Source organism: Epargyreus clarus, unplaced genomic scaffold (genome assembly GCF_041222505.1).
Source record: "Epargyreus clarus isolate Ecla_fem2 unplaced genomic scaffold, WU_Ecla_fem_2.2 ptg000003l, whole genome shotgun sequence".
Lineage (NCBI taxonomy): Eukaryota > Metazoa > Arthropoda > Insecta > Lepidoptera > Hesperiidae > Epargyreus > Epargyreus clarus.
The window spans coordinates 825,590-853,340 of NW_027332211.1; the positions used below are offsets into that span (position 1 = coordinate 825,590).

Here is a 27,751-nt window from a genome sequence, read left to right on the forward strand (position 1 = left end):
ATTCCTTTGTTTTGATTTTACTCATCCGTTCATGGGTTTCATAGATTTACAGTCCACTCATAATATCAGTCTACTACAATGTCAGCATGTCAATGGATGGAGGTGCCTCATAAATCATGTCAGTCGGAAAAGTTGAATTGATGACCGCTAGTGGCAAAATTGATGCGCGCTTCAGAGCGTCGAAAAGCACGTTAAGCTATCATACCTGTGTTAAACGCCTCTCGTTCCACAACGAGAAGTCGCCAACGGGTTGGCCACTAACCCATGCACCCTCTGCCAATGAGCATGAACAACGTGGTAGAATAAGCTCTAGATCTTCGCCAGTCAGGAGACCCGAACCCAGCAGTGGGATATAAAATGCTAGCAAACTAGCAAACGAGAACTTTTCACTTTAATATATTAAGAACACCTAAACAGAAGAATAAAGAAGAATTATTTTAAGACTCCATTAAAAAAATCGTAGTGTCTTTTAACTTATGCTATGCTCTCATCCAATTTGTAGCGCGCTCCTGTCGCCGGGTCGCTCCCGGCGCAGCGCGGCGCATCTCTTGAATTTGAATCCGCTCCACTACTATTGAATTGGAGCTGCTGACGAATGTCACTAAATAAATGTTGAGCCATCAGACTAGAGTTAATTCATCGACTACTTTGTCAATGTCTTAACTTTCTTATTGTATCGAAAGCAGGTATTAGAAATAAAGAGAACGATTATTACATAATTTATTACATATTTACATTTTTAAATTTAATTTCATGATTATGCACTGAGTGACGCGAGAATAATGGATCATGCGTGCACACGAGAATTGTAATGCGTTGAGTTCTGTATTATCATAAATAATTTATCTATTTGGATAATATGCTGCCGACATGCAAGCTTCTGCTAGATAATCAATATATTTATGGTCTTTCGGTTTAATTTGAGGTTTTTTTTTGACGAATATATTCTCTTCTTTCATTCTCTGACAATCCTTATTTCGATTAAAATCTATCTATCTGTCTATCTAAATTTTTCTACTAATATTTTTAATTATACAGGGTTACTGAAAATTCCATACATTTCCTTGAAGGGGTAAAAGTAGAGCTCATTTGCAATAGATTTTGTCTTTAAGTACCCTAGACGATAGTGATTTGTTTTTGAGATATTCAAGTTTTTGTGTTTTTATTTCTAAATACTGATTTCAGGCAAAAAATAAAATATTCCTAAGTGAATGTCCTATTTTGATCCTATTTTTGTGCATAATCTTATACCTAACATCGCAACACTTCCTTAAAATGACAATACGCTGCAGTAGTACTCTTAAACTTTACGTTATGGAGGTCAATTTGCTAGGATTCAATAAAAAACCCCTTTTTATTTCCACTTCAGAGTGAATTTGCATATAAAGCATGTATGGAATGTGTCATACAAATTATTAAAGTAATAGCCCTATTTCACTAGCTATCCAAAATGGTATAAAACTTTTATCTACATTGACAATCACAACAAAAACACAGTTAAAAAGTGTTAACTAAGATAATGTGCTTGAGTAGGACTCTGTGCAGTACCATCTGATTGGCGAAAAAAAAAGATTTTGCGGCGTTGCCCTTTTGTTTTGTAGTTATTTAACTATTTTCGCAAGTGAACATTTCGCCACACGTAATAATTATTTGAATCAGATTTTTCGTTATGGCGTCTTTCACGAATGCAGAGTACGCTGATATCATCCTTTGTTATGGGTTTCACTATCGGCTAGGGTACTTAATGACAAAATCTATTGCAAATGAGCTCTACTTTTACCCCTCCAAGGGAATGTATCGAATTATCAGTAACCCTGTATATGGAAAAAATATAGTGACAGCGACGATTCCGAGGTTTTATCCTAAGCGGTTTTTAAGTAATAATTATTTTTTAAGCAATAAGTGATAAGCATATTAGTAATAGCACTGTGATAGATAGATATAATGCGGTAAAGAAAAAGATCGTAAGGAAACCTATATACCAGAGAGACCTATAATAAAGACTCTCAAAGATACATATGTGAAAACTACTGATTCGCACTTGGCTAACGCGGGGATATATAGCTTAGTCCTTCTCATTTTGAGAAGTACCTAACCTGTATCCAACAGATAGTCACATCATGGCGTCAAGACGATGATGGGTATTAAAACAACATTTTCTTTTCATTTTCTACAATTAATCTTCGTAAAAATGAAAACGACACCTAAAGTTAAAGAAATAAACCAACGAAAAAGCATAAACAAATATACGTTTTGCCATAAGATATGCATTGTTTATTAATATTAATAAGCCCATTAACTAAACTTTTATTATCATTTAATAGACAAATTCAAATTACACTAAGGTCACATTGGATATAACAGTTATATATTATATCGAATATATTACAGCTTACATATATGCTGCTAATAGTGTAGTTTACACACTAATAATTTTTTCTATATCCTAACTGTAAATTGATAGCCAGTTTGCGATGTCGTTCAAATACTCATATTTAGTTTTCTATGCAGGAGGTTGTGTCGTTTGTGCCGGTTGTGCCTTTTTCGTTTCTTCCTCTTTATTCCTCTTCATCATTTCATGCTTGTAGCTACACTTGTGATCCTTCCACTTAGTTAGGTCGATACCGGGAACCTTTTTGCATGGTACGAAGTCATTCCTGTATAAAAGTAAAGTTTTTACTATCACTATTTAAGTAATGCTTAAGAAGACACATGTCCATACATAAATACTCTATCCTAGTTAAGCAGGGTTACACTTTGATTCAAAGAACTATGTCAAAGAAGATATGGTTCCGATGTCATTAGACTACTTTTTCTTTACTTCTGGAAAAGTAATATTTGTTATTCAATACTACTTGACTTCACTTGATGTAACTTGTTACTTCTTATTTAAATTTAATGTTTAAGATGTCAGTATTATTTCAATTTGTTTGGTAGTATTATTGTTAATAAGTAATTTTTAATTTTGATCCCTCTTGGAATCGAATTACTATTAGAATTTTGTGAAAAACTTATACTATTTTAGCTTCTATGTTGTTGGTTTCATACTTTCAAAAAGTGAAAACAAGAGTTAACCAATACACATAGATTAGTAAAGATTACTCACTCCTAACAAAAAAAAATTAACCAGTTTTGTCAATTAAAATTGTCACTGTCATTTATTTTCGTGTTAGAAAAATATTAATAAAAATGTAGTTTTTAGATCATTTACGAATGAAACTATATTTCTCCGTACTTTTTCTTCGATTTCGTGTTTCTGCACCACTTGAATGCACATGTCGGCATTGTTCCTCGTAAATTACACCATGACAGCCATTAAATGGCTGACACATTTGCTAGCCGTTTAAGCCATGTTATGCCTTCCTTCAATTACAATCGGTGAGATATCTATATTTATCTATGCCAATATATTAAAAACACAATGTTCATGAACACAACACTTACGAAGGTGAATGCCTCAAAAATGGATGTGATGGAACGTGCGTGACTCCAATCCCATTGTCGCAGATGATTCGTGCTATTCCTGTGTTTCTTACCTCCTGCAGTTGACCTACAGTCAAATATTATGTCATTTCTTTCCTATTTCTTATTATGTACTTTCTTAAATATTTTTTCAAGTATTTTTTTTATGACTTTATTTATTGTTTTATATTTAACATTGTTAAGTAATTTTCGACTTTATTGCGTATGTTTCAAGAGAATCTTAAACTACGAGAATAATATAAAAAGGAACTAGCTTAATGATACGAGACGTAACCACGTAGACAGTTTTAAGTTTTAAGCGAACACGATGACATCATTATACCTTTTGCAACAATAATACGTATTTGTATATATAGGAGGAGATGTTGATAAACATCCTCTTGTCAAATGGACCATATAAAATACGTAACTATCAGGTTTTGCCCACGGCTCAGATCAGGTGGACCTTATTTATTACCTTAAGGTTAGAAGGTAACGAGTATCCTATACTGCAAATTTAAGTTATAAACTATCTATGTACCAAATCGCATCCACATCTAATCGATGACTTTTGTATGAAAGAGTAACAAACGATCATCCATCCTTCCCCACAAATTTGGCACTCATAATTATGGCAGATAATGTTATTAACTAATGCTTACGGTTAGTCAAAGCAGCGGGGAATCCCCCGTGTTCAAAGAAGAACTTATCGGAGTGTCTCCAGAGCAGCAAGTTGTGTTTCATGATGCAGTACAGCGTTGGTCCTACAAACCCATCAGGAATCATCCGCTCCATATAAATTCCAACCATTAAGTCCACGTCGTCCACTATATCGTAGTACCGGCTTAGGATTTCTACTTTCTGTAAAAGCATATTTTTTGATGATCACTCCCGTAAAGAATTATCTCATTTCAAAAAATCGAAAACTATTGATATCAAATTCTTTTAGATATTTATATGGAAACACCTCTATTCCCAAGCAATAATTATTCAACATTTAGACATACCATTAACTATTTTCCGCGGCATTCCTACGGCAACTTAGTCCTCAGAGGTAGCGCATATGTGGCCGACCTCAGATAGGAATGAAATCTTACCAGGGCTTAACGACAGATGTTCATGTGCGACAATAGCTACTTAACATGAGATGAACAGTTCGTCTGCTACTATATTATAACAAAGCTCGAGCCAAATGATTTACACTAAAGCAACTTACATCCTCATCAATAGTGTCGTGGAGATCTTCAAAGGTGTGAGCAGGCTTCATGCCGCAGAGCTTGCGATACGCGTTGTACGGCTGGAGGCCAGCGTCTCGATCCCGCATTATGTCTATGGCGATGACATCGCTCGCTGCATGCCACTCGCCAACAGCACGGTTGGCCATCTGCCACATTTTTTTTAATAACATAATAAGATCTACTGAATATCTGTTGGATTTACCTGAACCCCGCATTAATATTATGTTGTAAATTTCTTATATATCTGTTTGAATGCAGCGTTACGATTTTCTCCCCCCCGCTCGCCGCGGTAACCGGAGGACGTATGATAAGCATTACGCGGTTAACTAATTGAAAACTATTCGAAATGGAAGTTAAATCGGTTGAAAGTGCAATTCACAAGCTCACTACCACTGTGTTCGGTCTTCAAAATAAGATTTCGTCACTAGAGAAGACCATATCAAAGCAAAATAACATTATTAATAAACTCATAAGTGTTTGTGAAAGTCGTTGTGCCTCAGTTTCTGTTAATGATAATGTTGGAGCAGAAGAGGGTACGTCTTCCAAGCAAGCGGTAAAAACGCCCCAGCAGCCAATGTTAGAAGCCCGTGATCGTATAGAATCGGTGTTACCCGTGCCTCCTCGGAAGAGCGATAAAGATCACCAATCTGCTTTAGAACGTCCGGTCATTACCGAGCCTGCCCGAGCACTATCATCTAACAGCGGTGCGCCGGATTCGCCGATAACGCCTCCCGGGCATCAGGGCGTAAGTGAGAATTTCGCAGCACAAAAACAACTGGGCGAAATAGAATGGGTAAACGTAAAGCCAAGGCGCTCACGACGAGCGCTGGCTACTAATAACAGCCATAACTATGCGGCGGGGAAGAAGCAAGGGGATAGGAATATGAGTACGGAGTTAAAAACTGTAAGCAATGAAACCGAGACGAAGCACGGAAATAGGAATAGTATTAACAAAGGTAGTAATACATCTATTCTGAAAATAAAAGCCGTGGAAAGGAAAAAATACTTTCATATTTGGAGATTATCAAAAGATACAACGGAAGATAATTTATTAGAATATGTGCGCGAGATACTGGGCGGAAATAGTTACATAAAAGTGGACAAAATTCATCATAAAACCGAACGAGGATACTCGTCGTTCAGAATATGTATATCTGAGAGTAATTTTGAAAAATTGTTCAACTCTAATGTATGGCCTAGCAATGCCGAGTACAGTGAATGGCTGTTTTTTCGTAAAACGACAAATGAACATTCCAGTGTCAAGTAGTTCACCAATTAATATTTTCTATCAGAACGCAAGAGGCCTTAGAACAAAAACAACAAGATTTCAGTGCTTACTTGAATCGTCAGGTTCTGATTTGTTTGCAATAACAGAGACCGGTTGCAACGAGTCAATCCATGATGCAGAAATTACATTGCCTGGTTACTCCATTCTGCGCTGCGACAGACGAGACGGACGAAAACTAGGAGGGGCCTTGTTGGTAGCTGCACCGCGGTACGTGTTACGGAAAGTGCGGTTGCCGAGTGACTATAACATTGATATGTATAATTTCGAACTCATTTGCGCCTCTGTTTACATTCGTAACCGTTTTTTGTTCACCTGTTGCGTCGTATATATTCCACCGCTTGCTACGGAAACTGAGTACATGACAATGTTTAATATTTTAGAAAGTATATGCCTTAAGTATAAAAATAATGTAATAGTACTAGGAGATTTTAATTTGTTTTCGTGTAATAATGCCGTGCGTGATTATTACGAATATTTCATTGCTTTCTGTGAACTCGTCCAGTGTAATGCAGTTCCGAATTGCGACTGCCGGCAACTGGACCTCGTATTGAGTGCGCGCGGTGAGGTATCGGTTGTGATGGCGGACGAGGCGCTGCAGCCGGTGGACGCGTACCATCCTCCGCTCAACGTCACAGTCACCGTCACCGCCCCTCCTCCCGCCACCGGTTCGCCCGCGCATCCAGAACTTACTGAGGCTGTGAGTCCAATATGCCACGAACAGCATCCATATAGGCAGTGGAAATTCTACAAAGCGGATTACAATCGATTATATAATTTAATAGCGAACATAGACTGGGCCGCTTTGTATAATATAAATGATCCTGATTTGGTTTTGGATTTTTTTTATAATAAAATCAATAATGTTTTTTATGAGTGTGTACCTCCTAAAATAGTAAAATCCAATAACACTAGGCATATTTATCCCGTGTGGTATACATCCGAGCTCATTAAAAATATTCGGATTAAATAAGAATTACACAGAGAATATAAGAGAATACTAAATCGAAAAGCGATTATGAGGAGTTCAGACGGTATAGAGCAAGAGTTAAGGCCGAGGTCGCGCTCGCTCATGGTAAATATCGAGATCGTATACAGGACTGCCTCGCTGCAGATCCGAAAACCTTCTGGAATTTCGTGAGGTCAAAGAGAGGTAACTGGGGGCAAAGTAAGCTTATACGGGACGGACTCACAGTTACAAATCAGGAAAGCGCAGAAAGTTTTGCGCAGTATTTTTCCTCCGTATACAACCCAGATCCGGCACGACTGGATGTACCAGCGAGCGTCGCGGCGGCGGGAGGTGGTGCGGCGCGCGTGCATTTACATTGTCTAACGACTACGGATGTGCGTCGTGCGCTCAGGCGACTGCCGCCGAAACGCTCAGTAGGTCCAGACGGCATACCACCTTTTATCATTAAAGACTGTCGTATCATACTGGAGGAGCCTCTAAGGCACATCTTTAACATCTGCTTGGCGACTGCTACCTACCCCGACAGGTGGAAGCTTACCCGTGTAGTACCGGTGCCGAAGGGTCATGGTGGTCCGATGCCCAGCGACTACAGACCCGTGGCCCTCTTATGTACGCCAGCCAAGATATTCGAGGCTGCCATCCATCACTCGTTATATGCACAGGTGGAGGCCCAGTTGTCGGATGCGCAACACGGCTTCCGTTCGGGGCGCGGAACAACAGGGAATTTACTGCATTTAATGTCCCGAGTGGTACCAGCCGTGGATGCCGGGAGGCAAGTAGATGTTGCGTATTTTGACTTTCGAAAAGCGTTCGACACGGTCGACAGTGACGTCCTGCTTGTAAAGATGGCTGGCGTGGGCTGCACTCAGCACACGTTGAACTTTTTCGCCAGCTACTTACGAGGCAGACGTCAGTACATTGACTGTGGCGGATGCTGCTCGGACCAGTACCAGACGAGGTCAGGCGTCAGCCAGGGCAGCAATTTGGGGCCCCTTCAGTTTATTATAATGATTAACGACCTACCGGAAGCTGTCCATACGTCTACATGCCTCCTATTTGCTGATGATTTAAAACTGGTCCGCGAAGTGACTGATCCAATGGACCAAGCTGAGCTGCAGCAGGATATTGATCGCGTCATTGAGTGGAGCCACGAGAACAAGTTGCATTTCAATGTGACGAAATGTTCCGTGGTATCATACAGTCGCGCGCGTACCCCACTCCATCATCCATACAACATCAAGGGTGAGCTGCTCCAGCGCGTCAACACGGTTAAAGATCTCGGTGTTCGCTTTACAGCCGACCTTAACTTTCGAGATCATATAACCGAAGTGTGCAGAAAAGCGTACCGGAACCTGGGCTTCATATTGAGGCAAGCTAATGGTTTTACTAATATTAGTGCATTACGGGCCTTATATGAAGCCCTGGTGAAGACTCATCTAGAATGTAATTCGGTTGTATGGTCTCCAAGCGAGATAAAGTACATAAAAATGTTAGAGCGAACTCAAAATAAATTTGCCTGTTTTCTGTACATGAAGCTACACGGTGTACACCCAGGTTACCCCCTGTTATATCCTACTCTGTTCGTTCTTGGAATGGTAGGATATACTAAACTGGAAGTGAGACGACAAATCTCCTTCGCAAAGTACCTGTTTAAAGTACTACGGGGCGAACTTGATAACTCAGCTATCCTTCAAGAGCTTAAATTATGTGTTCCGAATAACAGTGTGGAGCGGCGGCGACGCCCGCGCCTTTTGGCAGTACCACAAGCACGCACTAACTTGTTGCGCGATGCCCCTTTAACGCGAGCTTTGCGCACGCTCAATACGGTAGCAGACCAAATCGATCTGTTCTGTTGCACACTGGGTGAGTTCATGGAAGTAGTGTCTCATATAGTTGAAAATTGTTAATTATTTAATTAATATCGGAATTTATTTGATTTATGTGTTATTATTGGATTATTATTTGTTTCTTTGACATTTAATTAATTTGTAATTAATTTATTATTATTACTATTTGGAGGTTATTTTGATTTATTACTTGTAATTTATTCATTTTTTATTTTGTTTGATTTGTTATTTTTATATGTGGTGTGTGTTTTATTTTTAATTTTACTTTATTTGACATTGACTTATTATTTTTTTTCTAATCGATTTTAAGTATTTCATTGGATTTAATTTGGTTTTGTAATTGATTTAATTTGTAATTATTTTAAATTTAATAATACATAATCGTATCAGAGAAATGTAACTGGTTGAGGTATTAGGTCGTACACTAACGCATTAGGCAACCCTGTAATGTTAGTTGTAAGATATGAGTAAATAAATAAATAAATAAATAGTAGAATGATTTCAAAGATGAAACATGAAAGGTTCTAACTTCGTTAAACGGTAAGTTTATCAATATTGTCCGACAACACTCCTGTTTTACTTGGAGTAGATTTTAGATGTCCAAGGCTGGCTGTAAACACTTAAAATCAGATGGAATATCCGTCCAATCCCTACTTCAGTTACATAAAATAGAGCGACATACCAAAGTCAACATAAAATCTGCAAATAGATTTAACGCTAAAGTGATCAAACTTACATCTTGATCTATGATGTAGTCGAATCTATCTGCAGGTTGAACAAGATTGCGGAAAGTGTAATCGGCTTCGGTATTGTTCAAGGGTAGAATTCCTGTCCTCATTAAATCATCTGTTACAGTTCTGCTCCCCACGTATGTTTTTTGCCTGTATAAGCTATTGACAAAATAATTTATTAGCGAAATACATATTTTTATTTCAAAAAACACTTATAGAACAGACTTTAAATTTTGTTACATAAATAAATTGTGTTGGATTTGCAGTATGTCCTCAGGCTAGACTTAAAATCGATCCCAGATAAGATTATCTGGAGTTCATTTCAGAGTGAGCAACTCAATAGGTTGGGGTCAAATGATTTAAAATTCAGTTTTATCAGTTGGCCCTCACGTACCTACATAGGAACTATCAAAGCAAGTTTATTAAAATCTTACGGAATATGAACAATGGGTTCGTGTTGAATGTTATTTATTGTAACAGTGATTACTTTAGACCAACTTGACATTTATTTAGAAGACGAATAATATGTTGTAATACCTTTGCAGAAAAACAAAGGAAAAAAACTTACTCTACATAACCAGTTTGCATTGTGTGAAACCACCTGATCCCAATCATATACTCTATATAGACTCCTGGCTCGTATTTATAATCGAAATCATTTACATAGCCTTTTGTGTCATATATGATACCAGAATGTAGAGCATTTTTACGTCCTGAAATATTAAGAAAAAAATAAAGTTATTTTACAAATAAAACCACTTACTTATAATAAAAACAAAAAATATATAACTGAAAAGGGAACAGCAATACATTACATTTTGCTGCACACGGTAATAAAGCTTTTGATAGTTGTTTTTCTATAATCTGAAAACTGTCATATTTCTAAATCCTACTAATCCTACTTTTGTAATTAACTTAAGTAATTTGTAATTGATATGTGTGTGTGTACAATGCATTACGTAATAATGTTAGTTATTATTATTATTATTACTAAAATAATAATATCTCACACGTAAGTCAGATGACACAATAACCCGAAGAATCTTACCAAGAAAACCAATAATAAACTCGTAGAAAAATATGTATTGTAACTGGGCGATGTTGATCTGGCGTGCTGTCTCAAACAGGTGGTCGTCGTCCCAGCACGGGTTCACCTTCGCCAGCTCACGGGCCAGGCGATTGTGTTCCCTGAAGAACCACAGAGCGGTTACCGTCACCGACGTTAGTATGTTTCCACCATGGCTGTCTCCTGCAAATAAAAATCTTCGATAAATCAAAATGAACTTTGACCTTAATACAACTATAAAGTGTGACAATGTTTCGTTAACATAACTATGCACGACACCAATGAAAACATAATTTTACTTTATAATTTCCAAGTAGCAAACGAATCTACAGTCCACCTACCGCTGAGTAGTTTAAGGTTCTCATGGACATTTGCTATCAACTCTAAATGAAATATTAAATGAAGTTAGTCACAGTTGTGATTCCTTGAGGACTATATTATCTCTGGCTTATCCCTTCAAACTTGAACACAACAGCGTCTAAACCTACCGTTATAGGTGGAAAACGATATACTTTTAATGTCTCTGTTGTGGAGAAAAGAAGTCTTATTCCTTCATTAAAACCAAATTCATAGCAATTTACAAATTTACCAAAGTCATAGCAGGCTACTTCCAAATTTTGTGGTTTATTTCCAATACATAAAGGCGATATTCCCAACGGCACCTCACGACCCTCTTCCATTCTGTAGGACAATATCCCATCGGAACCATTTCTGATCTGTCTGTTCCGAAGTTCTGAATTTCCATATATTACTGATAGCTCCAACAGGGGTGGTTGTCTGCTGTACTGTTAAAACATCAATAGACACTTGCACTCTTTGTATATGTGACAAAAGTACTATTAATAGAGAAAATATTATTATATAACTTACTGGACTTAATAGCACTCCTATTCACTCTAGTAAATTCTATTATAAAGTCAAGAGTTAGAGATTAAGAAATATTGTTATAAGTACTCGGAAATGATTTTGAAGTCCAAACTAATATAAATTTGACATATATTCCTTTTATAAGAAATGTGTATTGATCTCTAAAAACACTACACTAATTATTTTTTTAAAATATAATCATCAGCCATAAAGAGCCATTTAGAGGGTAAAAAGTACCGGTACTATGACTCGACTTATTATTAGTTATAAGTAGTTGTGTATCAATATAAGAAATTACTCACTCTCTCTGCCGGTAAAGTAATGGGTATGCATCCATAATCTTGGAAGGTCTCCATTCGAGTAAGATTCATGCATCTAATGCCAGTTCGCCGCAAGAAGGGGTCGTCAGCTTGTACCATTATGGGGATACAGCGGGGATTCGCTACATTTGGTATTTGGTTATTCGGACAGCAATCACTAAGAGGGACGTAGCGATCTGTTAAATAAAATTGTAGTCAATTATTAAACAACTCAACAATTAAATGTCTTAAAAGATGAATTATTTGTTGAATTTATTCTCAGTTACACTTATGTTTTTGGATTCATAAATATTTTACGTAATCAAACATAAATAGATTATTCGAGATGCTTGAAACTTTGTTATTTAGACAGCAGACTTACGTTCAATATCTATACCATATTAAACGATTATTTATATTTAACGCCGGCTTTCCTTCGTCATATTACTGATTCGAAATAGAAGAAGGTTCATACCCAATTAAATAGTCACCTCAAAACAGGCCAGACAGCATCCACAGCTCTCCACCGAAACGCATAACTTCTTTATGTGTATGGGGTGCTACAAGCTAAGAAAGAACTCTTCATACAAAAGATGATTTAAAACTTACTCATGTACAAGAGATCTACGTTATCAACATTTACAAAGACAAAGAAATCATGGGCGAGTGTGGAGAAGTATTCATCCCTGTCCTGACCGTCGGCAAGCAAGGCGGTGCGCAACACCCGCGCTGAAGGGAGCGGCGAGCCGTCGTGCGCTGACCTCAGAGTATTTCCTAAAACATCATACATTTACTGTAAACGGCAGTAAACGTCATTCCTAGCACGCACTGGGTGGATAGATACGTCCGAATCAACTCCGAAGCGTATACTAGAATGGCATGATTATGGTGGAAAATGCCTAAGTGAGAATATTATCTAATGAATCTTTAGAGTCATATATATATATAGAAGCCCTGCACATATCCTGCACCGCTTTGATCAGTTAACTAAATAGTGACCTTTCTTCGATAAACTTATCCTTTAGCAGACAGATTGTGTTATGTGGTAGTAATGTCTAGGCAAGTATTTATTTTGTTAGATATAACCATCACATAACATGAAAATCAAATCATTTACCTATCCCATATATCGGTGGTAGCAATCTAGGGAATGGCGTGAGCGTGGCGCCACGCGAGGGGTACTTGGGGTTGGTGCACGTGCCGTCCACGCGCCGGCCCTCGTCCTTGCGACATGCCCGCACAGGCACCGTGCACAAACTGCAAAAATAAATTGAATACACCACTTATCTACGTCTACTACATTTGCTATAAAAAGAAACGAGATTTTTTAATAAAACAAAAAAATCTCAATAATTTTTAAATGAACGTCCACAAACACTTGAAAAGACCGCGAATAGGCTACATAACAAAAGTATTAAGCAGAAAAATTACAATAAACCACACAATCATCAATATTCTGATGATTAATTTTATACATAATTTGTAAATTTAAAAGACATTTGTACGGTCAATTACAATTTTTGGAGAAGTATTCAAAATATTTAAAAAAATACAGTACCCTGGAAATCGTACGTTCAGTGTACAATTTCCTGATGTATGTGAGTAAATTTTAAGAAAACGTACGTTGTAGTATTGAGACCTTGCGACAAAAAGGTTTGCCGTCTTCCTTTCAACGGCTTTCCGAAGTAGGCGTCGTACAGTTTTGGGTCTTGCGCACACACGCACACCAGCGCCACACACAACACGACCACGCTGCTGGGACCCATCGCTCCAGACACGAGATACCCGTCGATTATTATGATTTTTATCTTTATTTATGTATTTCTACAAAGGAAGTGAAACTGAATAAACGCCTTGGACCACATTTGATCATGAATTTCTAACTTACTAAGCGTGAAACTTTTTATATTATTTTAATTGTAAAAATAATTAACGATTATTGACTATCATTAACCATTATTTTTTGTTAATTTTATCGTATTAAACGTTACTTAATAAGTATTGGCTTTATATTTTTTTATATATATGCACGTACAAATAACAACATATCCAGTTACAATTCTAAAAGTATGCAATTTTAATTTAATTCCTATTAAATGAAAAGTGGTACCTTCTGGTACAATCCTACTGCTTCCTGGTTTTCTCCATTTTGTTTAAGATTAGAGATCTACGTGAAATCGGAGACAAGTGCGGCGGTGGTACCTTCGAAGTCACCACCTTCAGGTTCATTAACGTAGAAGTGGAGACGAGACGCGATTAGAACACAAATATGTATTGTTATAATAACAACGAAATTTCGATTACGTTTATTGTATAATTAATTAAATTCTCCATTTAGTTTTACAGAAACTATATTTCTTTGATATTGCCCAATCATAATTAAGTGGTTACAACAAGTGATCGCGCTACAAATAATAGTGGTTGCGAAAAATGTATATTAAATACCACCTTTATTTATATTTTACAGTATACAGGAAGTTTACGAAAATTGTTTTCGAAATATTAACGTATTATAAATATATAAACTCGATATTTTTTTTTAATATTTGGTATTCTTGTTGGCTTGGCGCCATGGGTTTTGTCTGGATGCTAGTGTGTGCCGCGGTGCTGGCATGTGTGTGTACGCAGGAGGTGCACCGCTACGACGCCTACTTCGGGAAGCCGCTGAGTGAGAACCGTAGCAACTTTTTAGCGACCATCGACAACGGCACTTTGTATGTACTGTGTGTTATATGTAAAGTATAGGCCATAGTGCAATATATTAATTTGTGTGGATTGTTTAATTTCACATGCCTTTAAGAACGGTTTTTTACGGAATTTGCAGATTTGAAGGTTTCTCTACAACAATTTCCTGCATAACGATTGATTTCTTAATCGTATATAACCTGCAAAAATCTGAGTTGTCTGCCTGGGATTTAAACATATCACATTGTTAATAATAATCAAGACAAAAGCCGTCCATTTTATCTTATTTGGCGCCAAAAAAAGGATTTTAGTCTCCTTCGGGCGGTGGGATTTAATACGCCTCGTGCCGCCACAATGTCGGGTATAGGACGAGGTTTAAAACAACTCGTAACGCAGTAATGGAAAGTACAGAAAAATCTGTGCCGCTGGGAACGTGTTAAATGTAAGATGTTAAGCCACAACATAGTTTCTGTTCCACGTGGGCCACTGGGCTATAACCGTTTACATTGCGCAACATTGCGGGTCAAGGTCATAAGGCGTGTCACAACTGCCACCTATGCGCGCAAGCCAAAGCATAAAGCGGAAATTATTTTAAAGAAATATATTTTCTATTCCTAGATTTGGTACATTAGTGAATTAGTGACATTATTATCTTCATTCCTTTGTTTTGATTTTACTCATCCGTTCATGGGTTTCATAGATTTACAGTCCACTCATAATATCAGTCTACTACAATGTCAGCATGTCAATGGATGGAGGTGCCTCATAAATCATGTCAGTCGGAAAAGTTGAATTGATGACCGCTAGTGGCAAAATTGATGCGCGCTTCAGAGCGTCGAAAGGCACGTTAAGCTATCATACCTGGTTGTTATCACAGAATAGCAGTCGTTAAACAGCGACGGAGACCTAATAGACAGTCATCAAAGACGGCCTAATAGGTAGGCACTTAGGCAGGAACCCAAAATGGGTTGGCCACTAACCCATGCATCCTCTGCCAATGTGCATGAACAACGTGGTAGAATAAGCTCTAGATCTTCGCCAGTTGTCAGGAGACCCGTACCCAGCAGTGGGACATAAAATGCTAGCAAACTAGCAAACGAGGACTTTTCACTTTTATATTTTAAGAACACCTAAACAGAAGAAGAAAGAAGAATTATTTTAAGACTCCATTAAAAAAATCGTAGTGTCTTTTAACTTATGCCATGCGCTCATCCAATTTGTAGCGCGCTCCTGTCGCCGGGTCGCTCCCGGCGCAGCGCGGCGCATCTCTTGAATTTGAATCCGCTCCACTACTATTGAATTGGAGCTGTTGACGAATGTCACTAAATAAATATTGAGCCATCAGACTAGAGTTAATTTATCGACTACTTTGTCAATGTCTTAACTTTCTTATTGTATCGAAAGCAGGTATTAGAAATAAAGAGAACGATTATTACATAATTTATTACATATTTACATTTATTAAATTTAATTTCGTGATTATGCACTGAGTGACGCGAGAATTATGGATCATGCGTGAATTGTAATGCGTTGAGTTCTGTATTATCATAAATAATTTATCTATTTGGATAATATGCTGCCGACATGCAAGCTTCTGCTAGATAATCAATATATTTATGGTCTTTCAGTTTAATTTGAGAGATATTTTTTAAGAATAAATTATCTTCTTTCATTCTCTGACAATCCTTATTTCGATTAAAATCTATATATTTGTCTATCTAAATTTTTCTACTAATATTTTTAATTATATAGGGATAAAATATAGTGACAGCGACGATTCCGAGGTTTTATCCTAAGCGGTTTTTAAGTAATAATTATTTTTTAAGCAATAAGTGATAAGCATATTAGTAATAGCACTGTGATAGATAGATATAATGCGGTAAAGAAAAAGATCGTAAGGAAACCTATATACCAGAGAGACCTATAATAAAGACTCTCAAAGATACATAAGATAAAAAAGATAAAATACTCTTTATTGCACACTTACAGTTGAAATTATACAATACACAATATACATAACAGGTGAAACAGTATGCAATAGGCGGTCTTATCGCTAAGTAGCGATCTCTTCCAGACAACCTATGCATGAAAAAGAAAAGAGAGACAAGCGAAGAAAGGAGGATAGTGTGCGTGAAGTTAGAGAAGGAATAGGTTATAAAGGATAGGATACAATTTAGTATTAGTGTTAAAGCAACAAAAATAGAGAGAAAAAACAACACAAACAAAACAATGACACGGTACACATGAAAAAGACGAAAACGAGGCGGAAAATCATACGTTCGAGTAATATTTTAAAAGTTGTTTTTTAAATGAATCAAGCGATTCAGCACGGCGTATGGACACGGGTAACTTGTTCCATAAGCCAACAGCGACTGAAGAGAAAGAGTTTTTGTAAAAGGATGAAGAATGAAAGGGAGTTTGGAGAGAAAGATTTACAGAGGAGCGAAGACAGCGGTCGTGCGCAAGGTAAAGGTATTGGAAACGGTCTTTTAGATAGGTGGGAGCGATGGGGCTGAACAGCACGCAGTAAAGCGCAGAAAGAATATGCATATTCCGGCGAAGTCGGATTGGGAGCCACTTGAGTTTAGTACGATACTCGGATATGTGATCATATTTGCGAAGACCAAATATGAAACGAATACATAAATTTTGGAGACCCTCAAGTTTGTTAAGTTGCTCCTCAGTGAGGTCGAGATAGCAAACATCGGCATAGTCGAGAATAGGAAAGAGTAAAGAATGAGTTAACGCAATTTTAGTAGCAATAGGAAGAACGTTGCGAAGTCCCCTGAGGGAGCCTACAACGGAAAACATTCTTCGACTTACTTCCTGAATTTGAACAGACCATGATAAAAGCTTATCAAAGTATATACCAAGATTTTTAACTTTATCGCAGTAAGGAATACGTAAGCCGTCGAAGGTTATATCTGGTAACGTACTCAGGTCTACTCTGGATAGTAATCGGGAACTGCCTATTATAATAAGTTGCGTTTTGCTAGGATTTATTTTAAGACCATGGTATTCACTCCAATCTACGATGCGAGCAAGATCTTCATTTAAGGAATAAATTGTCTTAGGCAGGTCTCCTACTATGGTTTGCTTATACACTTGAAGATCATCTGCATAAAGGTGGTAGAGAGAAGAGAGATTGAGACTTATAGAGTTAATAAAAAGAGAAAATAGAAGAGGAGACAACACGCCACCTTGCGGTACCCCGGCAGATACATCAGACCAAGCAGACTGTGCTTCCTGGACCTGAATACGTTGCCGGCGCCCATGCAAGTAACTTTGAAACCATCCTATCGCTGTCGGAGATATGTTGAACGAGCGAAGAATGGCCAGCAGGATGTCGTGGTCAAATGTGAAAACTACTGATTCGCACTTGGCTAACGCGGGGATATATAGCTTAGTCCTTCTCATTTTGAGAAGTACCTAACCTGTATCCAATAGATAGTCACATCATGGCGTCAAGACGATGATGGGTATTATAACAACATTTTCTTTTCATTTTCTACAATTAATCTTCGTAAAAATGAAAACGACACCTAAAGTTAAAGAAATAAACCAACGAAAAAGCATAAACAAATATACGTTTTGCCATAAGATATGCATTGTTTATTAATATTAATAAGCCCATTAACTAAACTTTTATTATCATTTAATAGACAAGTTCAAATTACACTAAGGTCACATTGGATATAACAGTTATATATTATATCGAATATATTACAGCTTACATATATGCTGCTAATAGTGTAGTTTACACACTAATAATTTTTTCTATATCCTAACTGTAAATTGATAGCCAGATTGCGATGTCGTTCAAAACTCATATTTAGTTTTCTATGTAGGAGGTTGTGTCGTTTGTGCCGGTTGTGCCTTTTTCGTTTCTTCCTCTTTGTTCCTCTTCATCATTTCATGCTTGTAGCTACACTTGTGATCCTTCCACTTAGTTAGGTCGATACCGGGAACCTTTTTGCATGGTACGAAGTCATTCCTGTATAAAAGTAATGTTTTTACTATCACTATTTAAGTAATGTTTAGAAGACACATGTCCATACATAAATACTCTATCCTAGTTAAGCAGGGTTACACTTTGATTCAAAGAACTATGTCAAAGAAGATATGGTTCCGATGTCATTAGACTACGTTTTCTTTACTTCTGGAAAAGTAATATTTGTTATTCAATACTACTTGACTTCACTTGATGTAACTTGTTACTTCTTATTTAAATTTAATGTTTAAGATGTCAGTATTATTTCAATTTGTTTGGTAGTATTATTGTTAATAAGTAATTTTTAATTTTGATCCCTCTTGGAATCGAATTACTATTAGAATTTTGTGAAAAACTTATAATATTTTTAGCTTCTATGTTGTTGGTTTCATACTTTCAAAAAGTGAAAACAAGAGTTAACCAATACACATAGATTAGTAAAGATTACTCACTCCTAACAAAAAAAAATTAACCAGTTTTGTCAATTAAAATTGTCACTGTCATTTATTTTCGTGTTAGAAAAATATTAATAAAAATGTAGTTTTTAGATCATTTACGAATGAAACTATATTTCTCCGTACTTTTTCTTCGATTTCGTGTTTCTGCACCACTTGAATGCACATGTCGGCATTGTTCCTCGTAAATTACACCATGACAGCCATTAAATGGCTGACACATTTGCTAGCCGTTTAAGCCATGTTATGCCTTCCTTCAATTACAATCGGTGAGATATCTATATTTATCTATGCCAATATATTAAAAACACAATGTTCATGAACACAACACTTACGAAGGTGAATGCCTCAAAAATGGATGTGATGGAACGTGCGTGACTCCAATCCCATTGTCGCAGATGATTCGTGCTATTCCTGTGTTTCTTACCTCCTGCAGTTGACCTACAGTCAAATATTATGTCATTTCTTTCCTATTTCTTATTATGTACTTTCTTAAATATTTTTTCAAGTATTTTTTTATGACTTTATTTATTGTTTTATATTTAACATTGTTAAGTAATTTTCGACTTTATTGCGTATATTTCAAGAGAATCTTAAACTGCGAGAATAATATAAAAAGGAACTACCTTAATGATACGAGACGCAACCACGTAGACAGTTTTAAGTTTTAAGCGAACACGATGACATCATTATACCTTTTGCAACAATAATACGTATTTGTATATATAGGAGGAGATGTTGATAAACATCCTCTTTTCAAATGGACCATATAAAATACGTAACTGTCAGGTTTTGCCCACGGCTCAGATCAAGTGGACCTTATTTACCTTAAGGTTAGAAGGTAACGAGTATCCTATACTGCAAATTTAAGTTATAAACTATCTATGTACCAAATCGCATCCACATCTAATCGATGACTTTTGTATGAAAGAGTAACAAACGATCATCCATCCTTCCCCACAAATTTGGCACTCATAATTATGGCAGATAATGTTATTAACTAATGCTTACGGTTAGTCAAAGCAGCGGGGAATCCCCCGTGTTCAAAGAAGAACTTATCGGAGTGTCTCCAGAGCAGCAAGTTGTGTTTCATGATGCAGTACAGCGTTGGTCCTACAAACCCATCAGGAATCATCCGCTCCATATAAATTCCAACCATTAGGTCCACGTCGTCCACTATATCGTAGTACCGGCTTAGGATTTCTACTTTCTGTAAAAGCATATTTTTTGATGATCACTCCCGTAAAGAATTATCTCATTTCAAAAAATCGAAAACTATTGATATCAAATTCTTTTAGATATTTATATGGAAACACCTCTACTCCCAAACAATAATTATTCAACACTTAGACATACCATTAACTATTTTCCGCGGCATTCCTACGGCAACTTAGTCCTCAGAGGTAGCGCATATGTGGCCGACCTCAGATAGGAATGAAATCTTACCAGGGCTTAACGACAGATGTTCATGTGCGACAATAGCTACTTAACATGAGATGAACAGTTCGTCTGCTACTATATTATAACAAAGCTCGAGCCAAATGATTTACACTAAAGCAACTTACATCCTCATCAATAGTGTCGTGGAGATCTTCAAAGGTGTGAGCAGGCTTCATGCCGCAGAGCTTGCGATACGCGTTGTACGGCTGGAGGCCAGCGTCTCGATCCCGCATTATGTCTATGGCGATGACATCGCTCGCTGCATGCCACTCGCCAACAGCACGGTTGGCCATCTGCCACATTTTTTTTAATAACATAATAAGATCTACTGAATATCTGTTGGATTTACCTGAACCCCGCATTAATATTATGTTGTAAATTTCTTATATATCTGTTTGAATGCAGCGTTAAGATTTTAGTAGAATGATTTCAAAGATGAAACATGAAAGGTTCTAACTTCGTTAAACGGTAAGTTTATCAATATTGTCCGACAACACTCCTGTTTTACTTGGAGTAGATTTTAGATGTCCAAGGCTGGCTGTAAACACTTAAAATCAGATGGAATATCCGTCCAATCCCTACTTCAGTTACATAAAATAGAGCGACATACCAAAGTCAACATAAAATCTGCAAATAGATTTAACGCTAAAGTGATCAAACTTACATCTTGATCTATGATGTAGTCGAATCTATCTGCAGGTTGAACAAGATTGCGGAAAGTGTAATCGGCTTCGGTATTGTTCAAGGGTAGAATTCCTGTCCTCATTAAATCATCTGTTACAGTTCTGCTCCCCACGTATGTTTTTTGCCTGTATAAGCTATTAACAAAATAATTTATTAGCGAAATACATATTTTTATTTCAAAAAACACTTATAGAACAGACTTTAAATTTTGTTACATAAATAAATTGTGTTGGATTTGCAGTATGTCCTCAGGCTAGACTTAAAATCGATCCCAGATAAGATTATCTGGAGTTCATTTCAGAGTGAGCAACTCAATAGGTTGGGGTCAAATGATTTAAAATTCAGTTTTATCAGTTGGCCCTCACGTACCTACATAGGAACTATCAAAGCAAGTTTATTAAAATCTTACGGAATATGAACAATGGGTTCGTGTTGAATGTTATTTATTGTAACAGTGATTACTTTAGACCAACTTGACATTTATTTAGAAGACGAATAATATGTTGTAATACCTTTGCAGAAAAACAAAGGAAAAAAACTTACTCTACATAACCAGTTTGCATTGTGTGAAACCACCTGATCCCAATCATATACTCTATATAGACTCCTGGCTCGTATTTATAATCGAAATCATTTACATAGCCTTTTGTGTCATATATGATACCAGAATGTAGAGCATTTTTACGTCCTGAAATATTAAGAAAAAAATAAAGTTATTTTACAAATAAAACCACTTACTTATAATAAAAACAAAAAATATATAACTGAAAAGGGAACAGCAATACATTACATTTTGCTGCACACGGTAATAAAGCTTTTGATAGTTGTTTTTCTATAATCTGAAAACTGTCATATTTCTAAATCCTACTAATCCTACTTTTGTAATTAACTTAAGTAATTTGTAATTGATATGTGTGTGTACAATGCATTACGTAATAATGTTAGTTATTATTATTATTATTACTAAAATAATAATATCTCACACGTAAGTCAGATGACACAATAACCCGAAGAATCTTACCAAGAAAACCAATCATAAACTCGTAGAAAAATATGTATTGTAACTGGGCAATGTTGATCTGGCGTGCTGTCTCAAACAGGTGGTCGTCGTCCCAGCACGGGTTCACCTTCGCCAGCTCACGGGCCAGGCGATTGTGTTCCCTGAAGAACCACAGAGCGGTTACCGTCACCGACGTTATTATGTTTCCACCATGGCTGTCTCCTGCAAATAAAAATCTTCGATAAATCAAAATGAACTTTGACCTTAATACAACTATAAAGTGTGACAATGTTTCGTTAACATAACTATGCACGACACCAATGAAAACATAATTTTACTTTATAATTTCCAAGTAGCAAACGAGTCTACAGTCCACCTACCGCTGAGTAGTCTAAGGTTCTCATGGACATTTGCAATCAACTCTAAATGAAATATTAAATGAAGTTAGTCACAGTTGTGATTCCTTGAGGACTATATTATCTCTGGCTTATCCCTTCAAACTTGAACACAACAGTGTCTAAACCTACCGTTATAGGTGGAAAACGATATACTTTTAATGTCTCTGTAGTGGAACTAAGAAGTCTTATTCCTTCATTAAAACCAAATTCATAGCAATTTACAAATTTACCAAAGTCATAGCAGGCTACTTCCAAATTTTGTGGTTTATTTCCAATACATAAAGGCGATATTCCCAACGGCACCTCACGACCCTCTTCCATTCTGTAGGACAATATCCCATCGGAACCATTTCTGATCTGTCTGTTCCGAAGTTCTGAATTTCCATATATTACTGATAGCTCCAACAGGGGTGGTTGTCTGCTGTACTGTTAAAACATCAATAGACACTTGCACTCTTTGTATATGTGACAAAAGTACTATTAATAGAGAAAATATTATTATATAACTTACTGGAATTGATAGCACTCCTATTCACTCTAGTAAATTCTACTATAAAGTCAAGAGTTAGAGATTAAAAAATATTGTTATAAGTACTCGGACATGATTTTGAAGTCCAAACTAATATAAATTTGACATATATTCCTTTTATAAGAAATGTATATTGATCTCTAAAAACACTACACTAATTATTTATTTAAAATATAATCATCAGCCATAAAGAGCCATTTAGAGGGTAAAAAGTACCGGTACTATGACTCGACTTATTATTAGTTATAAGTAGTTGTGTATCAATATAAAAAAATCCTCACTCTCTCTGCCGGTAAAGTAATGGGTATGCATCCATAATCTTGGAAGGTCTCCATTCGAGTAAGATTCATGCATCTAATGCCAGTTCGCCGCAAGAAAGGGTCGTCAGCTTGTACCATTATGGGGATACAGCGGGGATTCGCTGCATTTGGTATTTGGTTATTCGGACAGCAATCACTAAGAGGGATGTAGCGATCTGTTACATAAAATTGTAGTCAATTATTAAACAACTCAACCATTAAATGTCTTAAAAGATGAATTATTTGTTGAATTTATTCTCAGTTACACTTATGTTTTTGGAGTCATAAATATTTTACGTAATCAAACATATAGATTATTCGAGATTCTTGAAACTTTGTTATTTAGACAGCAGACTCACGTTCAATATCTATACCATATTAAACGATTATTTATATTTAACGCCGGCTTTCCTTCGTCATATTACTGATTCGAAATAGAAGAGGGTTCATACCCAATTAAATAGTCACCTCAAAACAGGCCAGACAGCATCCACAGCTCTCCACCGAAACGCATAACTTCTTTATGTGTATGGGGTGCTACAAGCTAAGAAAGAACTCTTCATACAAAAGATGATTTAAAACTTACTCATGTACAAGAGATCTACGTTATCAACATTTACAAAGGCAAAGAAATCATGGGCGAGTGTGGAGAAGTATTCATCCCTGTCCTGACCGTCGGCAAGCAAGGCGGTGCGCAACACCCGCGCTGAAGGGAGCGGCGAGCCGTCGTGCGCTGACCTCAGAGTATTTCCTAAAACATCATACATTTACTGTAAACGTCATTCCTAGCACGCACTGGGTGGATAGATACGTCCGAATCAACTCCGAAGCGTATACTAGAATGGCATGATTATGGTGGAAAATGCCTAAGTAAGAATATTATCTAAAGAATCTTCAGAGTCATATATATTTATATATATAGAAGCCCTGCACATATCCTGCATCGCTATGATCAGTTAACTAAATAGTTCTTCGATAAACTTATCCTTTAGCAGACAGATTGTGTTATGTGGTAGTAATGTCTAGGCAAGTATTTATTTTGTTTGATATAACCATCACATAACATGAAAATCAAATCATTTACCTATCCCATATATCGGTGGTAGCAATCTAGGGAATGGGGTGAGCGTGGCGCCGCGCGAGGGGTACTTGGGGTTGGTGCACGTGCCGTCCACGCGCCGGCCCTCGTCCTTGCGACATGCCCGCACGGGCACCGTGCACAAACTGCAAAAATAAATTATGTATTCAATTGTCTAAATCTAGTTCGTTGCCGTGTGGCTCCGGCGGCGAATAGACCACCCCATACCTGCCCGTGGGTGTCGTAGAAGCCGACTAAGGGTATCTACCGGGTAGATGGGCAGCGGTTAAATGCCCGAGCAGCGTCTACTCGGGCATTTAACATCCTACTGCGACGGTCCCACTGGTTGCAGGGTCTGACACCGCCTGGCGTAATTCCCGAAGGTGTCCCGCTTGGTGGTAAGATCTCTTCGTGGGATCTGCCTGGCTAGCTACCACCCTCAGGTTGGAGTCTACCGCTAAGAACGACGACGTCGTGTTTCGGTAGTGCGCCTGGGAGCCAGTTCATCCCCTTATCCCTACCTTCCCATCCCCTTGTGGTGCTTCCGACGGCGTACTTTACGGGTCCGTTGAGTCTCTTTGAGCATCGTTGCCCCCAGGGGCGTGGTGTGTTGGCGCGGGGGCCAGGGAGACCCGGTGAAACGGTTGTCCGCTGGCCGCCCGCCGGTTAGTTGGGGACCCGAACCCGGGCAACACTGTTAACCTCTGGCCCTGGAGGCTGTCCCGCCAACCGGCGAAAAATCCCGTTGCGCGGCTACCTAGCCGGAGTAAGAGACCGGAGTGGAGCCAGGTAGTCGTGCACGGGGGGGACCGGGGGCCCTTCCGTCCCCCGCGCCAGCATCCCACATCACCTCCGTAGGCTCGGTGTCACGAGACTCATACTTTGTCCCGTGAGGCATTGACGGAGCATTGCAAATCCTTTCAAATTCCCGCCCTTTTTTGACTAACCACCAACCATGAGAAAGCCTAATAAAAAAAAGAAAAGTTGCACAGCGGCGACCTCTTCCACATTTACTGTGGATATGTGTAATATCAGAGGAGTCCATTCCAATCTGAATGCCGTCCACCACCACCTTGACACGGTAAAGCCGGCTTTTCTCTTTTTGACGGAGACACAGATACGAGTATCTACCCCGGACGATACATCGTATTTGGAATACCCCGGTTACAATTTAGAACATGCCTTCAGGCGTCGTACCGGGGTATGTGTGTATGTTCGGGGAAACGTCTGTTATCGCCGTCTCAGCTTTCTCGAAGACAAGGATCTATCATTGTTGTGGCTGCGCGCGGACGTCGGAGGTCTTACCCGTGTCTACGCTTGCCTGTATAGGTCCTATAGCGGAGACGTGGAGACAACTCGATTATTCGAGCACGTCCAGTGGGCAACCGACAGAATGCTGCAGCAGTGTCCTTCGGCAGAGTTAGTGGTCCTTGGTGATTTCAACGCTCATCATGTTGATTGGCTGGGATCCCGGACCACCGACTTTGCCGGGAGATCTGCATATGACTTCTCCTTGGCATATGGGCTCTCTCAGGTCGTACCCGGTTTCACTAGGGCGCCTGATGTAGAGACCCATAGCAAAGAGGCAGTTGCTGGACCTAATGCTGACTACCCATCCGGTGAACTACCAAGTAATGGTCAAGGCTCCCCTTGGATCCTCTGACCATTGCTTGGTAAGTTCGACTGTGCCCTTGTCGTACCCCGTGGAGACACGTACCCCCGGGAGACGACGACACAAGTCTGCGCGTTTACCGCTAAAAAACCCCATTCGTCATAGCGCCTAAGTTCCAAAGTACCCCGCTCACCATTGGTAAAAGTGTATGGATCCTGGGAGTTGACATCTCGTGCGACGTGCAGTATCGGAGTCATTTGGAAGTTAAAGCCAAGTTGGCTTCAAAGAAACTGGGCGTCCTGAACAGAGCCAAGGAGTACTTCACTGGGGGGCAACTCCTTCTGCTTTATAAAGCGCAAGTGAGGCCCCACATGGAGTACTGCTCGCATCTCTGGGCAGGGGCACCACAATACCAGCTTAACCCACTTGACTCCGTACTGAAACGCGCGGTGCGAATCGTCGATGACCCAGTGATCTCTGATCGGTTAGAACCCTTAAGCCTTCGGAGGGACATAGGTTCCCTCTGCGTGTTCTACCGACTTTACAATGGTGAGTGTTCTGAGGAACTGTTTGATCTGGTGCCTACGTCGCCTTTCCTTCATCGCACCACTCGCCGAAGGATGAAGTTCCATCCACATCAACTGGACCCGTGGTGGTCCTCCGCGGTTCGGTTTGCTCGATCATTTTTGCCGCGTACGTGCAAAATGTGGAATCAACTTCCTCCTGAGGTATTCCTCAGGACTATGACATGGGGCTCTTCAAGAGGGGTGTAAAAAGAGCTCTCCTTCAAAGCCTTGGCGATGCATTGGCGACCCCTCTGGTGTTGCAAATGTCCATGGGCGACGGTGACTGCTTTCCATCAGGCAGCCCGACTGCCTTATCGTTAGGTTTCATATAAAAAAAATACTACATTTGCTATAAAGAGAAACGAGATTTTTTAATAAAACAAAAAAATCACAATAATTTTTAAATGATCGTCCACAAACACTTGAAAAGACCGCGAATAGGCTACATAACAAAAGTATTAAGCAGAAAAAAATACAATAAACCACACAATCATCAATATTCTCATGATTAATTTTATACATAATTTGTAAATTTAAAAGACATTTGTACGATCAATTACAATTATTTGAGAAGTATTCAAAATATTTAAAAAAATACAGTACCCTGGAAATCGTACGTTCAGTGTACAATTTCCTGATGTATGTGAGTAAATTTTAAGAAAACGTACGTTGTAGTATTGAGACCTTGCGACAAAAAGGTTTGCCGTCTTCCTTTCAACGGCTTTCCGAAATAGGCGTCGTACAGTTTTGGGTCTTGCGCACACACGCACACCAGCGCCACACACAACACGACCACGCTGCTGGGACCCATCGCTCCAGACACGAGATACCCGTCGATTATTATGATTTTTATCTTTATTTATATATCTCTACAAAGGAAGTGAAACTGAATAAACGCCTTGGACCACATTTGATCATGAATTTCCAACTTACTAAGCGTGAAACTTTTTATATTATTTTAATTGTAAAAATAATTAACGATTATTGACTATCATTAGCCATTATTTTTTGTTAATTTTATCGTATTAAACGTTACTTAATAAGTATTGGCTTTATATTTTTTTATATATATGCACGTACAAATAACAACATATCCAATTACAATTCTAAAAGTACGCAATTTTAATTTAATTCCTATTAAATGAAAAGTGGTACCTTCTGGTACAATCCTACTGCTTCCTGGTTTTCTCCATTTTGTTTAAGATTAGAGATCTACGTGAAATCGGAGACAAGTGCGGCGGTGGTACCT

At 38.2% G+C, this 27,751-nt stretch overlaps 4 protein-coding genes across 5 annotated transcripts; all 4 read right to left on the minus strand.

Annotated features, from left to right (window-relative positions):
- Nucleotides 1–707: 707 nt before the first annotated feature.
- Nucleotides 708–6,232, minus strand: LOC140749402 (peroxidase-like). Of its 2 annotated transcripts, none has more exons than XM_073082435.1 (5): nucleotides 6,039–6,232; nucleotides 4,679–4,846; nucleotides 4,125–4,323; nucleotides 3,445–3,550; nucleotides 708–2,657 (listed from the first exon to the last, which is right to left on the minus strand). In XM_073082435.1, the coding sequence occupies exons 2-5, from the start codon at nucleotides 4,844–4,846 to the stop codon at nucleotides 2,504–2,506; spliced, it is 627 nt and encodes a 208-aa protein (XP_072938536.1). In that variant the 5' UTR covers nucleotides 6,039–6,232; the 3' UTR covers nucleotides 708–2,503. The 2 variants fall into 2 exon arrangements, with proteins under 2 accessions (XP_072938536.1, XP_072938544.1); XM_073082443.1 differs by lacking the exon at nucleotides 6,039–6,232 and adding an exon at nucleotides 5,312–6,032.
- Nucleotides 6,233–10,239: 4,007 nt separating this feature from the next.
- On the minus strand, nucleotides 10,240–13,531 carry LOC140748022 (salivary peroxidase/catechol oxidase-like). Its single transcript, XM_073080710.1, has 7 exons — nucleotides 13,389–13,531; nucleotides 12,883–13,022; nucleotides 12,375–12,539; nucleotides 11,769–11,962; nucleotides 11,189–11,384; nucleotides 10,626–10,782; nucleotides 10,240–10,246 (listed from the first exon to the last, which is right to left on the minus strand). Exons 1-7 carry the CDS (start codon nucleotides 13,529–13,531, stop codon nucleotides 10,240–10,242), a joined length of 1,002 nt encoding a protein of 333 aa, XP_072936811.1.
- Nucleotides 13,532–18,132: 4,601 nt separating this feature from the next.
- Nucleotides 18,133–21,119, minus strand: LOC140748589 (peroxidase-like). The gene is made up of 5 exons (XM_073081418.1): nucleotides 21,001–21,119; nucleotides 20,462–20,629; nucleotides 19,908–20,106; nucleotides 19,232–19,337; nucleotides 18,133–18,444 (listed from the first exon to the last, which is right to left on the minus strand). Exons 1-5 carry the CDS (start codon nucleotides 21,100–21,102, stop codon nucleotides 18,291–18,293), a joined length of 729 nt encoding a protein of 242 aa, XP_072937519.1. The 5' UTR covers nucleotides 21,103–21,119; the 3' UTR covers nucleotides 18,133–18,290.
- A 582-nt stretch (nucleotides 21,120–21,701) lies between these two features.
- Nucleotides 21,702–27,313, minus strand: LOC140748033 (salivary peroxidase/catechol oxidase-like). Its single transcript, XM_073080719.1, has 7 exons — nucleotides 27,171–27,313; nucleotides 24,331–24,470; nucleotides 23,833–23,997; nucleotides 23,229–23,422; nucleotides 22,649–22,844; nucleotides 22,086–22,242; nucleotides 21,702–21,708 (listed from the first exon to the last, which is right to left on the minus strand). The coding sequence occupies exons 1-7, from the start codon at nucleotides 27,311–27,313 to the stop codon at nucleotides 21,702–21,704; spliced, it is 1,002 nt and encodes a 333-aa protein (XP_072936820.1).
- Between the last annotated feature and the right edge of the window lie 438 nt (nucleotides 27,314–27,751).